At 41.7% G+C, this 14,112-nt stretch overlaps 2 protein-coding genes across 2 annotated transcripts; both read right to left on the bottom strand.

Annotated features, from left to right (window-relative positions):
* Window positions 1-457: 457 nt before the first annotated feature.
* LOC145092631 (ABC transporter G family member STR-like) lies at window positions 458-3,566 on the bottom strand. Its single transcript, XM_079030590.1, has 4 exons — window positions 3,038-3,566; window positions 2,737-2,916; window positions 2,379-2,647; window positions 458-2,304 (listed from the first exon to the last, which is right to left on the bottom strand). The coding sequence occupies exons 1-4, from the start codon at window positions 3,398-3,400 to the stop codon at window positions 696-698; spliced, it is 2,421 nt and encodes an 806-aa protein (XP_078886716.1). The 5' UTR covers window positions 3,401-3,566; the 3' UTR covers window positions 458-695.
* Window positions 3,567-3,694: 128 nt separating this feature from the next.
* On the bottom strand, window positions 3,695-6,848 carry LOC145092630 (LRR receptor-like serine/threonine-protein kinase RPK2). The gene has a single exon (XM_079030589.1). The coding sequence runs from the start codon at window positions 6,640-6,642 to the stop codon at window positions 3,808-3,810; it is 2,835 nt and encodes a 944-aa protein (XP_078886715.1). The 5' UTR covers window positions 6,643-6,848; the 3' UTR covers window positions 3,695-3,807.
* Between the last annotated feature and the right edge of the window lie 7,264 nt (window positions 6,849-14,112).

The raw sequence follows: 14,112 nt of genomic DNA, 5'->3' as shown, positions 1-14,112 counted from the left end.
GGTTTTGGAGACTAAAGGTTTTGCATTTGCTAACTGAAAGTTCTTTTCCTACTAACTTGAAATTGAATAATAATGCATTGCTTAAATAATTTGTTAAACATGTTATTATTGATATGATTATCAATGAGGGAAATGAGTTTTAGAGGAATCCAGTGAGATTATTTGAGACCGAAAATGTTTCTAACAAGGAAACAGATAAGCTAAAATTAGAATCCAAATATAGATTAGACTGTTTTAGTTTGAAAATAATCTAAGATGCTAAGCCAATCTATACTCTCTAGTAAACATTAAACTCAAACACAAGCATTGAAATTCACCTTTAATTTGTTGCACACTACTCAGGAATATATAAAGATACGAACCCGAGTTCTACAATCTTAAATCGAATTCTTCTTGACCAACTTGAGTCGTATATATGTTTCAAAACTTTTTGATCAAACTTTAATCAACAATTTTCATTGATATATTCAAACTTTCTAACTGAACTTGTTTTATGGAGTACAATATTAATAGACATTTCTTAACCCATCTTTTTTCAAGCTTACACAAGAACTTTCATTTAGCAATCTAATCGAGTTTGATTTTAGCTTACGACCATCAAACTTGAGCTCGAGCTTGAATTTAACAATGACGGGTTCTTGAACGTGTTAAGATACACGAAGCTCTCGAACATTAAAAAAAAAAAAAACACTCGATCATTTTCTTTCGTTCTTGGAATAAAATCTCAGAACGACATAGAACAACAGACGATACAAAACTCCCCAAGCCAACAAAATCCCAATATCATACCACACGTTCTCTAGTTTTATATCCATCGATTTCAACACGTCTTCTCCAATCAACAAACAATCAATCCCTTGCTTTGTGGGGTCGTTCTTATGAGCCTGGCTTATCTTCACTTCGCCAAGAGGACCCGGCGATAACTCGGAGAAGTTTCCGGTGTAACATCGGTTGCCTTTAAACTCGTTCACCAACAACGCCTCAAAAGGGTACTTGATCGCAGATATATAGTGCAGCCAGATCCAGTAAGGGGGGATGTGAGAGGCCTTCAAGAAGAACCCACAAGTCAAGAAAAACAGAGCAGTGGTGGCTATGACCACCGCGTAGCCGGTGATGTAACTCGGAACTAGAGCACTCACGAGCATCACGTAAGCGTTTGTGGTGATGAGCGATGAGTAAAGAATAACCCAAAAGTGGAACAAGTTACTATTTAGCCGGAGGATGAACTGGGTGATGGCTGCGAAGGTGAACCCTTGGATAGCGAAAAACGGGAGGTAAACGATTAGGGAAGAGATGACATACGAGGATGCACGATAAGCGTTGTGGGAAGTCTCACGGATGAATATGAATCGTTCTTGGATGAAAGTTGGGACTGCGTCGTTTGATGAAAAGAAAACCAGACAAACCGCAAAGATGTAGAAGTTGAGAAGACGATTGATTGTTTTGAAGTCATAATGGCTTAGGTTTTCAAAAAGCGAAGCTAAGATGAGACCCATAACAGTTAGAACGATCTCACGTGAAAGAAATAGTTCAGGGGTACGAATGACATTTAGCGCGGTTCGCCATGAGAGAACCATGACTTCACGTAACCACGGGTTTGCAAATTTGGACCCGAGGTCCGGTTCATCAAGGACCTCCGGTTCTAACACGTTTTCATATGATACGTAAGAATCGGAAGACGGGCTGAAAATCGGTGTAGCCTTGGTGGGGAGACGGCGGTTTAGGCTCGAAGATACTGATGTCATCTGGCTGTGGCTATGGCCAGGTGTAGGTGTACCCCTAGCTGGGGTCCATGATGGTGCACGGTGTGGAGTACCTTTCACACCGTGGTACAACCAGACTGAAAAATCTTTGTAGAACTGTGAAGCTAAACGTGGATGATACGCTCCGCCTACCATGCTCATTGGCGTATGTGCAGCTTTACGCTCTCGGGAATTGTCAAACTCGTCATCGGACTCGTTTTCATGATAGTCAAATGTGGTGGAATTACCACGAGGGGTAGTATTGCCACTCGGAATATTCATGCTACGTAGTGGGATGTGTTTTTGGTTTTGTGGAGTTTTCCCGTATGGTGTTCGAGGTGTTCTCGGCGTTTTTGGGACCGGAGTTTGGGCTACTTGATCGGGCTTGAGCCCGTCTCGTTGGTAGAACACGAGCGGGTCGAGCCCAATAGTGGATTCGTCATACTCCTTAATCACATCCAAAAGATACTCAATATTGTTTTCGTTTTCCGGGACGGGTCGCTCGAATCCCTCAAGATGTGCGGATAGGCCATTCGGGCTCCCTAAATATATCAACTTCCCTCTGAAATGATAAAAATCAATTCAATTTCAATTGAAATAAAATCGATTTTGTGAATCAAATTGAAGATTGTATACCTTGCGAGAACCGTGATTCGGTCGAGAAGCATTTGGATTCTAAATGAAGGTTGATGGATTGTCATAAGAACAATGCTGCCACTACGGGCAATATCTTTCACTTTTTCAACAACACTGAACGCGCTAGTTGAATCGAGACCGGATGTCGGTTCATCTAAAAACAAAAGTGACGGTTTGTGAATTATGTCAACTCCGATTGAAACCCGCCGCCTCTCGCCACCGGAAACGCCTCTCCTCCCTTCATTACCGATATACGTATGGGCAGTGCTCTGCATTCATCAAAATCGTAATTCTTTTTTCAAAAGACAAACAAAATTTTGTTTTGGGCCAAATTGGTATAAAGATTAAAGATTCATACGGTTAAGCCCAATTGGTCGAGAAGCTCAACCACTCGGTTTTTCTTTTCAGCCCGTGATAAAGAAGGCGGAAGACGAACTTCAGCTGCAAACATGAGCGTCTCGAAAACCGTCAACATAGCAAAGAGTTGATCGTCTTGCATAACATATGATGATATCATCTTCATGTAGCTCGCAGTTACCTAAACCAAATTAAACATTAGGGTAGACTCCAACATATATATCTTGTGTATCTATCTGTGTGTCTAGCTAACGTGGGACACTGACAAATCAAATCAGACCATGATGTTTAAAGGTACCTACCGGCTTGCCATCGATATGGACGGACCCTTCGAGACTACCTTGAGCAATCCGGCCAGCCAACGCATCCAAAAACGTCGATTTTCCTGCTCCACTAGGGCCCATGATGGCCATAATTTCACCTCGCATGGCTTGACCAGATAAATCATTCAAAAGGTAAGCTTCTTTAGTGATCCACACCCCATCTTTTTTCTGTTTCTTCATCACACTATACGAAAGGTTACTGAACTCCAACCCATGACCCGCCTCCATTTTCCGGGTCGGAAGCTTGCCCATCATCTTCTTCGTTTTGTTTGATGATTTGTCCAGATCCAGCAATGTCTCAAGACTCCTGTTAGTGTCTGTTCGAGCAAACCTTCCCGCCATTGAAATGGACTTGTAAAGACACAGTCTTGTTTGAGTTCTTTAAAGCTATGAGGGTATCCAGCTATGGCGGATGATAGTTTTATAAGTCGAAAAGAATGAATGGTGGAGATTAAGACAAAGCAGATTTGGAGGGTTTCTATCGGCGGACGGCAAAGCCCAAGATTACACTTCTTGATGGTGTCGCAAACAGATTGCTGGATTTTGTTTCTTTATTATCATACATACTCATACGTCATTATGATTTCTCGATTTTACAAAAACACAGTAAATTAATGTTGACTTTCATTACTCAGATTTTGACTTCAAGATTCAATTATATGTATTATTATAATCTAACGACTAACATTATAACTTTACTCCTCAAAATTCAAAGTATTTACATGCCAAACGTTCAAGAAGCGGAAGAATCAAACAGGTTGAATTTGCTTCAATTTCCGAACAACTTGTCTCATTGTAGGTCTCCCTGTGACAGAATCTCCGGTACAAACCAAACCCAAATGAAGCAACTCAAGAAGAACATCCTCCGGGCCCGCTTCCCACAATCCGGTGGTGAAAACCTCCTCCGGCCGCCCCTCTCGCCGGAGCATCCACGCCCACGAGACAATCGTGTAACCGTTCTCCTGACTCGAAAAAGACGAATCCAAAGCTCTCTTATCAGAAATCAACTCAAGCAACATCACTCCATAGCTGTACACATCAGCTTTTTCCGATGCCCGACACGTCAGCGCGTATTCCGGCGCCACGTAACCGAAAGTCCCAGCCACTCCCGTGGTGACATGTGTCTCAAAATCATCTAACAAACGGGCCAACCCGAAATCCGATAAATACGCATTGAACTCTTCGTCTAATAAGATATTACTCGGCTTCACATCACGGTGTAGTATTCGCGGTTTACATTGATCGTGAAGAAAGGAAAGCGCGTTTGCGATTCCGAGGGCGATTTTATGAATTACATTCCATCCGAGGGCGTGGGCCGGTCTTTCCCGGATGAATTTTTCTAAGTTTCCTCCAGGGAGATAATTGTAAATTAGGAACATTTCGGATGGGCTTGCGTAATATCCGATTAAAGTCACGAGATTTGGGTGTCGGATTCTTCCGAGACTTCGGATTTCAGCATTGAATTGTGGGACCCCTTGACACATTTCAACTGTGAGTCTTTTTACAGCCACGATGGTTCCCGGAGATATTTCGGCCCGGTAAGTCGACCCGAAACCACCCGACCCGATACAGTTTCTTGAAGTGAAGTTTCCGGTTGCTTCTACGACTTTGTCTAATGTCAATTGTACCCCTATCTCTTTGAAAACGACAACTGGTTGTTGACAATGGCGAGGAGAACGTGGAGGAGGAGGAGGAGATCGGAGTGGTGGGAGTGAGATTCCGGCGACCTCTGAGGTGGGTTTTTTTTTCTTCTGGTAAAGATATATGAGAACGAGAGCAACGAGAATGATGATGATTACAGATGGAACTATAATCAAAATTAGCTCAAAATAATTTGTACCCTTTTTCCCTTGATTTGAATTTGATGAAACCGTACTGTTTAGTGACTCCAAACCCAATGCCAATGGTTCTTGTGGTGGGACTGATGACAAACTAATGAGCTGGCAACGATGGAGTAATGGGTTTCCAATGAAATTTTTACAGTTTATGGAATTTCGATCCATTGTTATTGATCCAGATAAGTTATTGAATGAAAAATTGAACTTAATTTTCAAAAAACCCGAAGGAATTTCGCCGGATAACTTGTTGTTGTTGAGAAGAAGAGCTGTTAAATTTCTGAGATTAACAAGACTTTTAGGGATTTCACCTGCGATTTGATTCTTTGATGCATCCAAGAACTTCAAACATTCCCAATTTACACCAACATTGGATGGAATTCTATCGGATATGATGTTGTTGCTCACATTTATGAAAAGCCTGTTTAAATTATGACAGTTTTTAAACGGATTTTCACGAAATAATCCACTCGAGAGCTTGTTTCCACCTGCTAGAAATGCATAATCGATCTTCTTCTCTGTTCTTGATATCATAGGAAGCAATGGGATTGGACCTGTGAAATTATTGTCACTGAAATCATGGATCATGGCAGGGGTAAATCGGGAAAAAGGAAGATGGGTTTCTACTCGGGTTTTATGAGTGAGGTGGGAGAGATATTTAGCGACAGGATCAGAGTGTCGCGAAATGTTTAGATGACAAGGGTTGATGAAATCAGGAATGGATCCAAACATGAGATTTCTGCTAATATCAAACACTTGCATACAACGAACAGGAAGCTTTTCATCAAGAATTCCACTGATTCTGTTTCTGGAAACATCTAGAACTTCAAGCATTTGAAGGTTTGTAAGCTCGAAAGGAAGAACACCAGAAAATCCATTTGAAAAGAGTAACATTGTTCTCAGATTGCTGCAATTTCCAAAACTTTTAGGGATTTTACCTGTCAAGAAGTTACCGGAAAAATCAACATGCTCAAGAACATGACAATTATTCCAGAATTCATCTGGTAATGATCCCATAAATTGATTTGATGACAGATTAATCCCTTTTAACTTCACAAAGTTACCAAGAAAATCAGGGACATACCCTTCGATTTGGTTTCCAGCAAGATTTAAGAAGCTTAAAGCTTCACATTCTGAGAGAGATTTAGGGATTTCTCCAAATAATTTGTTAAACCCTAGATTAAAAACTTGCAAATTCTTCAAGTTGTTGAAATTGATTGTAGATAAATTTGCAGTAATCGAATTCCCTTCGATGTCAATCACTTCAAGTTTCTTTAACCCCCAGACCCCATTAGGTAATTCACCCCTAAATTCATTAAATGGAAACGATAGAACCCTAAGCTCTGAAAATTTCCCAATTACATTTGACAGTTTCCCACCTAAAAATCTCCCTTTCTTTAACGAAGAACAATCCCTCACAATCCCAGAACCATCCCTCACAATCCCAGAACCATGCAATGCAAGATCAGAATATTTACTACTCAAACAAGAACCAGAATGAACAAAATTACCTCCTGGTATCCTCAACTCAGAAACCCTTCCATGTGAATTGCACGTGATTCCAAACCAAGAACAGTGATTTGGGTTTGAAGATTTCCAGGTTGAGAGCATGTTATGATGGTCAACAATGGCGTTCTTCAACTCCAGAAGTTGACTTATCTCTGAAAATTCCGCAGGTTTTCCAGAAATCAAACAGCACAGTGACAGCAAGATGAGAACCAATACTCCCATTGCAGACACACCCACCATTTTCTTCCTTGAATTCGAAAAAGGATGAAAGAAAAACAAAAACCCAGAAGCGAAAATAGAAAGTTTTCTTGATTTGGGAACTAGAAACTATCGAAAGTTGATAAAGGTCTCTTTTTAGGGAAATTGTGGAGAAACATTCATGGGTTTCATAGTTTAATTTCCAATCTTGTTAATTGTCATGAATCTGTTGGTGTTCTCATTACTTTCATCGCGTTGTGGGGTCGCGTATTGGGACCCACTGTGGTGGTGGGTAGTCAAGAGTCAACAATTTACCGATTAGCTCGTCAACATGGCGGCCTAGTGTGAAACTGTGAAATGTATGATTCAGTGGATGAGCCGATGAAAGAAGACTGGCGACGTGTTACCACCGTTTACAGGTCAGCATTCCATGTGGGGTGTGACGTACGCAGTGGTCGAACCACCAGATTTCTTTTGCCTTCGTAATCATCAGTATTCTATTTTTGTCGTCTTGTTACCAATTTAAGAGTGGAGAGAAGTCGAATACTTTTTATTATTTTTTTACTAAAATTATATTTTTTTAGTATTTTCAGGGAAAGAGTCTTCCGCATGCCCCTCATCATTTTCGACACTTGGGAACAATCCCACTGATTGCTATAGCATAGCAGTATCCACACTGCTCGCTCAAAGATCCACTAGGGGTGAGGAAAACCGAATCCGGAAACCGAAAAACCGACAAAAATCGGCAAAACCGAAACCGAAAAACCGAAACCGAAGCATAAACCGACGGTTTGGGTTTATATTTTTTGAAAACCGAAAATTTCGGTTTGGGTTGGGTTTTTGGGTTTGGTAAAACCGATAGAAACCGAACCGAACCGATTATATATACTATTTGTAAAAATATATAATTTATATACAAATATAAATATGTTTATAGAAGTAATGTCAAAAGGATGAGCTGGTTGAGGCGGGTAACGCTCTTGCGTGTGTTTCTGAAGGTTTCAAGTTCGAAACCTGTGGCCAAAATTTTACTTCTTTTATTTTCGCAGCTATATAATCCTATCCCACATCGACACATGATCGAAACTTTGCTACATATGCTCGCCTACATAAGCTAAACATACATCCTCTTCAGGTTTATTCAGCTATTAGCTTTGTCCCACATCGCTTGAGGGATCAAAGTAGAAGCCATCTTCACTTCTATAAAAATGAGGATACGAAATGATAGAAAAACAGTTTTAGGTTTGGTTTAGTTCAAAAACCGAAACCAAAAACCCGATTTGGAAACCGATAATCCATAAAACCGAACCCATGGGTTTAGGGTCGGTTAGGGTTCAAATTTTTAGAAACCGATGGTCATCGGTTTGGGTTCGGTTTTAGGGCAAAACTGACCCAAACCGACTCATGCTCAGCCCTAAGATCCACAATACAAGCAGGGTTCTTACCATAATTGGACCGCCTCATTGCACCACTCCCGAACCGACCTCCAAACTGCGTCGGCAACATCCTTCAAAACAACGCCCCACCGAGAATTTTCAATTCTCCCCCACTTAGAACACTAACTAATGTCTACTGGCGGCGACGCCGGTACGCGACCCAATCGTCCAATCCGAGACAACGAACTTCAAGGGATCCGAGAATCTTGCTGATGACTCCGAATCTCTGGATCATGACCTCTCCTTCTCTTGAATGCATCACCGGATACTACCCCTCTATAAACTCTCAATAAAAGAAAAGACATATCGGCTGTCATCTCTGGTGTTGTCCCGATCTCCTCGGTCACAAGCTGATAGGCACGCACTGGAGCCTTTGGAGGCTCTGCTCGACCTTGACCCCCATCAATAAGTCTCAAAGTAGCTGGTGCTAGGGCCTGCACTGGCCTGGCAGCCAGTAGAGCACACTGGGCCTTCATATGGCCCACCTGATCACAATGATAACAAAATCGAACTCCGACAGCTGGAGCCTGCTGCCTGCAGTCCCTGGCTATGAGGCCCTCCTTGTCACACCTGTGGCACCCAGAAGAAGAACGACAATTTCCCTCGTGCACCTTGTCGCACTTCCCACAACTGCGACTCCTCTGACCTCCTTGTCGATAATCAGCGACCCTCAACCGTTTTGGCGCAGGCTGCGACTGCACCGGGGCTTGTCTCTGCTCTCTCAACTGGAGCTCGATCTCTAACTTGTGTCGCTTGGCGGCCTCCTGCAACTCCAACAAAGTATCACATCTCTGCGTAGACACGAACTATCAAATATCTGTCTTGAGCATGCTCAGATATCGGGTCATATGAGCCTTCTCCGAAGCAAACTCGGGCAAAACATCATCCTCTCCGTAAACATCCTGGTGATCTCCATCACCGACTCAGAATCCTGCTTCAACTCCAGAAACTCCTGAGCCAATCTCTCCCACTCAACTCGTGGAACATAACGAGTACTGAACATGTCCCAGAACTGATCCCAAGTAACCGCAGCTCGCTGCGCATCAGAATATGATCTCGTAGTCAACCTCCACCAATCCTTTGCCCTGAGCCTCAACAGGTTCAGAGCACACCTTACCCTCTGATCAGCAGGGCATGAACACGTGAACAAACATCCCTCCACGTCTGACAACCATCTCATAGAAACGTTCGGATCCTGAACCCCATCGAAAGTAGGGGGCTTCGTATTATCGAAGTCCCAATACTGAAAGCCCCGACCGGCTCCTCCTCCTGCCGCTGCTACAGTTGTTGCGGCAGCCGTCTCTGCAAGAGCTGCATAGCGCTCATCGAAGTACTCAACCATGGCGGTCTTGATCGACCCAAACAACTCTGGAAACTCAGCTCGGAACATAGCAGCAACCTCATCATGTAGGATATCACGAATCCTAGCATCCAACTCATCTGTCCTCATCTGACCAATGACCTCGGGTAGTACAGATCCATCCTGATCACCCTCTGAACCGGATCCTCCCCGAAGCGTCTTGTAATTGCCATACTACAACACCCAAAAAGATCCTTAGATACGCCTCATAACAGCCTGGGAACTATCTGCTAACCAACACCCCAAGGGGTTGTGACTTCCTTGATACGCGTATGGGTTCTGTGCTTTCAGTAGTACGTGCACATACTACCTTCCACACCTACCCATATTTGTCTCAAGTATCACCACAACGCCCTAGACATATACACACATAGCAAGCGCTCAATCCTCACTCCTAGAGGAATACTGAGTATCTCACATAAGGAAAACCCTAGGCTAGCAGGCATCACATAATCAGGCAATTCTATCATGCAATTCATGAAGATCCCTAGCCTAGTACTAGCATGTTGTTCTAACATATCACATAATCAAATAACTTGCATGGTATTTTGGGGTCTACTTACTGGCTCCGGCTAATCGTACCCTCTACATCCTCCTTTACTTATTTTGAAAACCATTTTAAAAATCTTTCCCTTGATTTGAGACTGGAGTCACACGAATGTTCCTCCAATTCACTCAAACCAAGGCTTTGATACCAACTTGTAACATCCATAAAATTTCAACCAATTTAAAACATTTTAATCCATTCAAAAACCATTAAGTTAATACAACTTGTTTTCAAAACATTTTTAAACATCAGAGTATCCCCAGAACCAAATCACAAAATCATGAAATATGAGGAGCGGTACGATCACGCCTTTGCCTTGCCACGATCACCTGATGTACCTAAAACAATAAACTGAAACCATAAACTCGAAAGCTTAGTGAGTTCCCCCAAAATACCCATACACATACAACAATGAACAACATACAATGGGTCCAATCAACCATCCGGTTGGAATGCCAACATAATATGAGTCCAATCATCCTACCAGGATGGAATACTCTCGGCCCACAACCATCGGGTTGGAATGCCCGGACACCCACACATACAAAAACCACTACTATGGGTCCAATCATGCCCCAGGATGGAATACGCCAGACCCTCAACCATCGGGTTGGAATGCCAACCTACTACGAGTCCAATCATCCTACCGGGATGGGATACTCCTGGCCCACAACCATTGGGTTGGAATGCCAACATACTATGAGTCCAATCATCCTACCTGGATGGAATACTCCTGGCCCACAACCATCGGGTTGGAATGCCCACATACTAAAAAACATGTGCACTTATCAGATAATCACATAACGGTCCACATAACTAGGTACTAGGGCCCTATCATCCTACTAGGATGGAATACCCTCTACAACTGCTCAAACATGCGCACATATCACTGGTAATCTCCTACCAACACACAGACAGTCCGAGCAGCTACAGGTCACTAAGCATAGCCACATCCAGTCTACCAGGATGTCGATCTAACCAACCATACTAGCATATAATCATCCATTCTAGCAGAATACCAAACTAACATATCACAACAACAATTACTCAAATAACAATTCAAAGGGCCGACCTTGGTGCCTTAGACCCTTGGTATAGTGAGGATAACTCACCTTGAACTGTTGAAACATTGTTGGTACCCTTCTAGCTGCTATCTGACAATCCCCACACTGTTGCTCCTCTAGCTCCTCGAAATATCAATGCCACAATAACACTTAGCCCAAAACGATATCCTTATAAGGGTAAATTGACCATTTTACCCTTAATCCAATCTGGTCCATGACTAAGGCCCAACACCATAAAATGAAAAGCCCAACACTAGGTAAGCTTCTCAAGCCTACTAGTAACCCACTAATGGCCCAATTTGCTAAATTGGGCCCAATCCCTTAATGGGCCTCACCCTAAGCCCAAAATATATTCCTTGGCCCATATAATATGATTTCTGATGGCCCACTAAGGCCCAAATACCCAAACATGCCCCAAACCACGGCCCAAAAACTCATGATCCAAACAGACAGAGTACGCGGGGCGTACCCCCATGTATGTTAAGCGTACAGGCAAAATGGTGAGTACGTTGGGGGTACCAGCACGTACGCTCAGCGTAATTCCTCTGTTAAGTCCTTTTTCTATTAAGAGCTGAATACGTCGATTCAGAAGCTACCAACTCAGATCCAAGTCTCATTTCACGCCATAAACCATAAAGTCACTGACTTGGTGACTTTATATGGCTCAAACCAACTCAAACTTCCAAAGTGATCTTCTACATCCATAAAGGGAACTAGATTTCATGCATGGGCTTAATAGGACCATCAAAATCGAGACTTTACTGCTCATGGGACATTTTAGCTCTAAGGGTGGCAATCCCAAGCTTTGGGACGAAGTTACACCATAAAGGTCCAATCTTTGGACCTAAAAAGATCCCAAAGCTCCATAAAACTAGATCTATGTTTCTACAAGGAAAGTTGTGAACTTTATACCTCCAAATAGTTGCAAAAGATGATGCTATCTCAAATCTACAAGCTCCAGCCACCAAGGTTCCTTCTTTGCCAACCTCTTCTTTCTTCTTCTAAGCTTTTCTCTGCCAAAATAAGCTCCACAAGGCCAAACACACCCAACAATGGAGATGGAACGGTTATCTAGGGTTTTTCTGAGGATAAGGGAACAGATAAGGAGGCTGGGGTTGATCCCTTATGCTCTTTATATAGTGGTTGGCCCTAAAATTAGGGTTTAATGACTCTGAGCGTACGTTGGGCGTACGCGTCCTTGCACCCACGATCATTTACGCTATTACGTTGGGCGTAACCCAGCCTACGCTGGGCATACCTATGTGTGTCCCAAATTGCATGGACGGCCTTCCTCGACAACTTTTTCCATTAAGGGCCATAAATTTCAATATCTTCAAAGTGTCATAATTCCTTTATTCTAAGTCCGTTCCCGACGAACTTTATATCCGCGTAAAGGTGGCGAGAAGCCCTACGCTTCTAGCAACATACCCTGGTCCGATACCTTCTCGAATGAACCCATTGCCCATAAAAGACTGAAACGCCCTTACTCTTGATCTCTGGAATCCATAAATAATTACTTTTTAGAACGGGGCGTTACAACGACCCTTCTCTTTCTCGTCTCTCTTCCTTCCGGTCGAACAACAACAGCCAAACACCATTTACCTGTTGTGTTTCTCTGATCTGTCTCTCTTTGCCTCCATCTTTGAGATATGTTTCTAGAAAAAAAAATCGACGAGGGGGCTACCAGAGCAGCTCCTCGCCGCCAACTACCGCCTCTACTTCCTCCTGCCTCCCCATTCGACCTTATTGTTTTTGTCATCATTCCTCCTTGCTACCAGTGATGTGTAGGAGCACACAAAGGAGTCACCGGAGATCGGGGTTCTCCCTCTTTTTCATGATGAATAAAAGTTGGAAAAATCTCGTTGTGGATATGTGGATGCCACCTGGGTATTCCATTTCAACAAAATAAAAGAAAGGAAAAATGACTTGATAGGATAAGATACTTTTTGAAATGTAAACATTTAGTCCTTATTCTTTTTTTTTTTGTAAAATAAACCCTTCCACGTCAGCAAAACCTGTAGATTCCGGTGAAAAGAATCTAATGTGTACATATTAATAAAGTATAAGGGTTTATTTTACAAAAAAAAAAAATAAGGACTAAATGTGTACATTTCAAAAAGTATCTTACTCTATCAAGTCATTATCCCAAAAAAAAATTATATAGATGCAACATCTTAAAATATAAGTGCCACTATTATCTTATATTTGGACGGAAAAAAGAAATTATATCACTACTATCACAATTTTCTTCATCCGCCACTGTATATCGTTTTGCGTAAAAAATGACAACTTTTGATGAGGGTTTTCAAAATATATTTCATATAAATGGTATAAGTTAATAAGTTTTTGCATGCTAAAATTAATAGAAATTTTATATGGCAAAATAAAAAAGGCATGCATGAAATCGATGATTACGAGATGCTCTAACATGAGCAAGTGCACAACTATAAATCCAAACCTAATAAAATACCTTATGGATACTATATGATTCATAATAAAAATTGATGGCATAGTAAATTATTAATAATGTTTTTTTGTTTTATAAAACAATATGGTGGTATCTAATATTGAGTATAGAATGGAATATAACTGATAGTCTAATGTATAACTCAGCTTGTGCGGCTAATGTCTTGTCATTTTATGTATAGCTTAGTAGTACCATGTACTGTTTATATATTCTTATTAACGAGAGAGCTCATATTCATGGGCTAATATCTTACATAGGATTGGATTTACAATGCATTGTGTAAACTCTTTTAGAAGTCGAATATTTTAGAAGTATTGCATTGGTTTCATTGTTGTTGATCAACTTAAAGAAACCATTTAAAAAACTCATTCAATCATGCTAATCCCGACGATCCTTAGTGAAATTGAACTTGAAAATGAAATGTTCACCATCTCTTTTGACGGTTCGACTATTGCACTAGAATCAAGACCATTGCACAACTCATGGACAATATTGAGTCGATAGTTTGATGTTGATCCCCTCTTCCACTTTCTTTGAAACCCGCTCAATGCTCATCTTAGAAGAACAAAAAAATGAACCATATAAGAAATTATTGGCGTTTCCATTCGGATCATTAGTATTCTTTTCTATTTAATTCT

Source organism: Lactuca serriola, chromosome 3 (assembly GCF_051521515.1).
Source record: "Lactuca serriola cultivar US96UC23 chromosome 3, Lser_US96UC23_V15, whole genome shotgun sequence".
NCBI classification, from domain to species: Eukaryota; Viridiplantae; Streptophyta; class Magnoliopsida; order Asterales; family Asteraceae; genus Lactuca; species Lactuca serriola.
The sequence above is the reverse complement of the archived record's forward strand: the minus strand, read 5'-3'. Positions and strand labels throughout refer to the sequence as shown.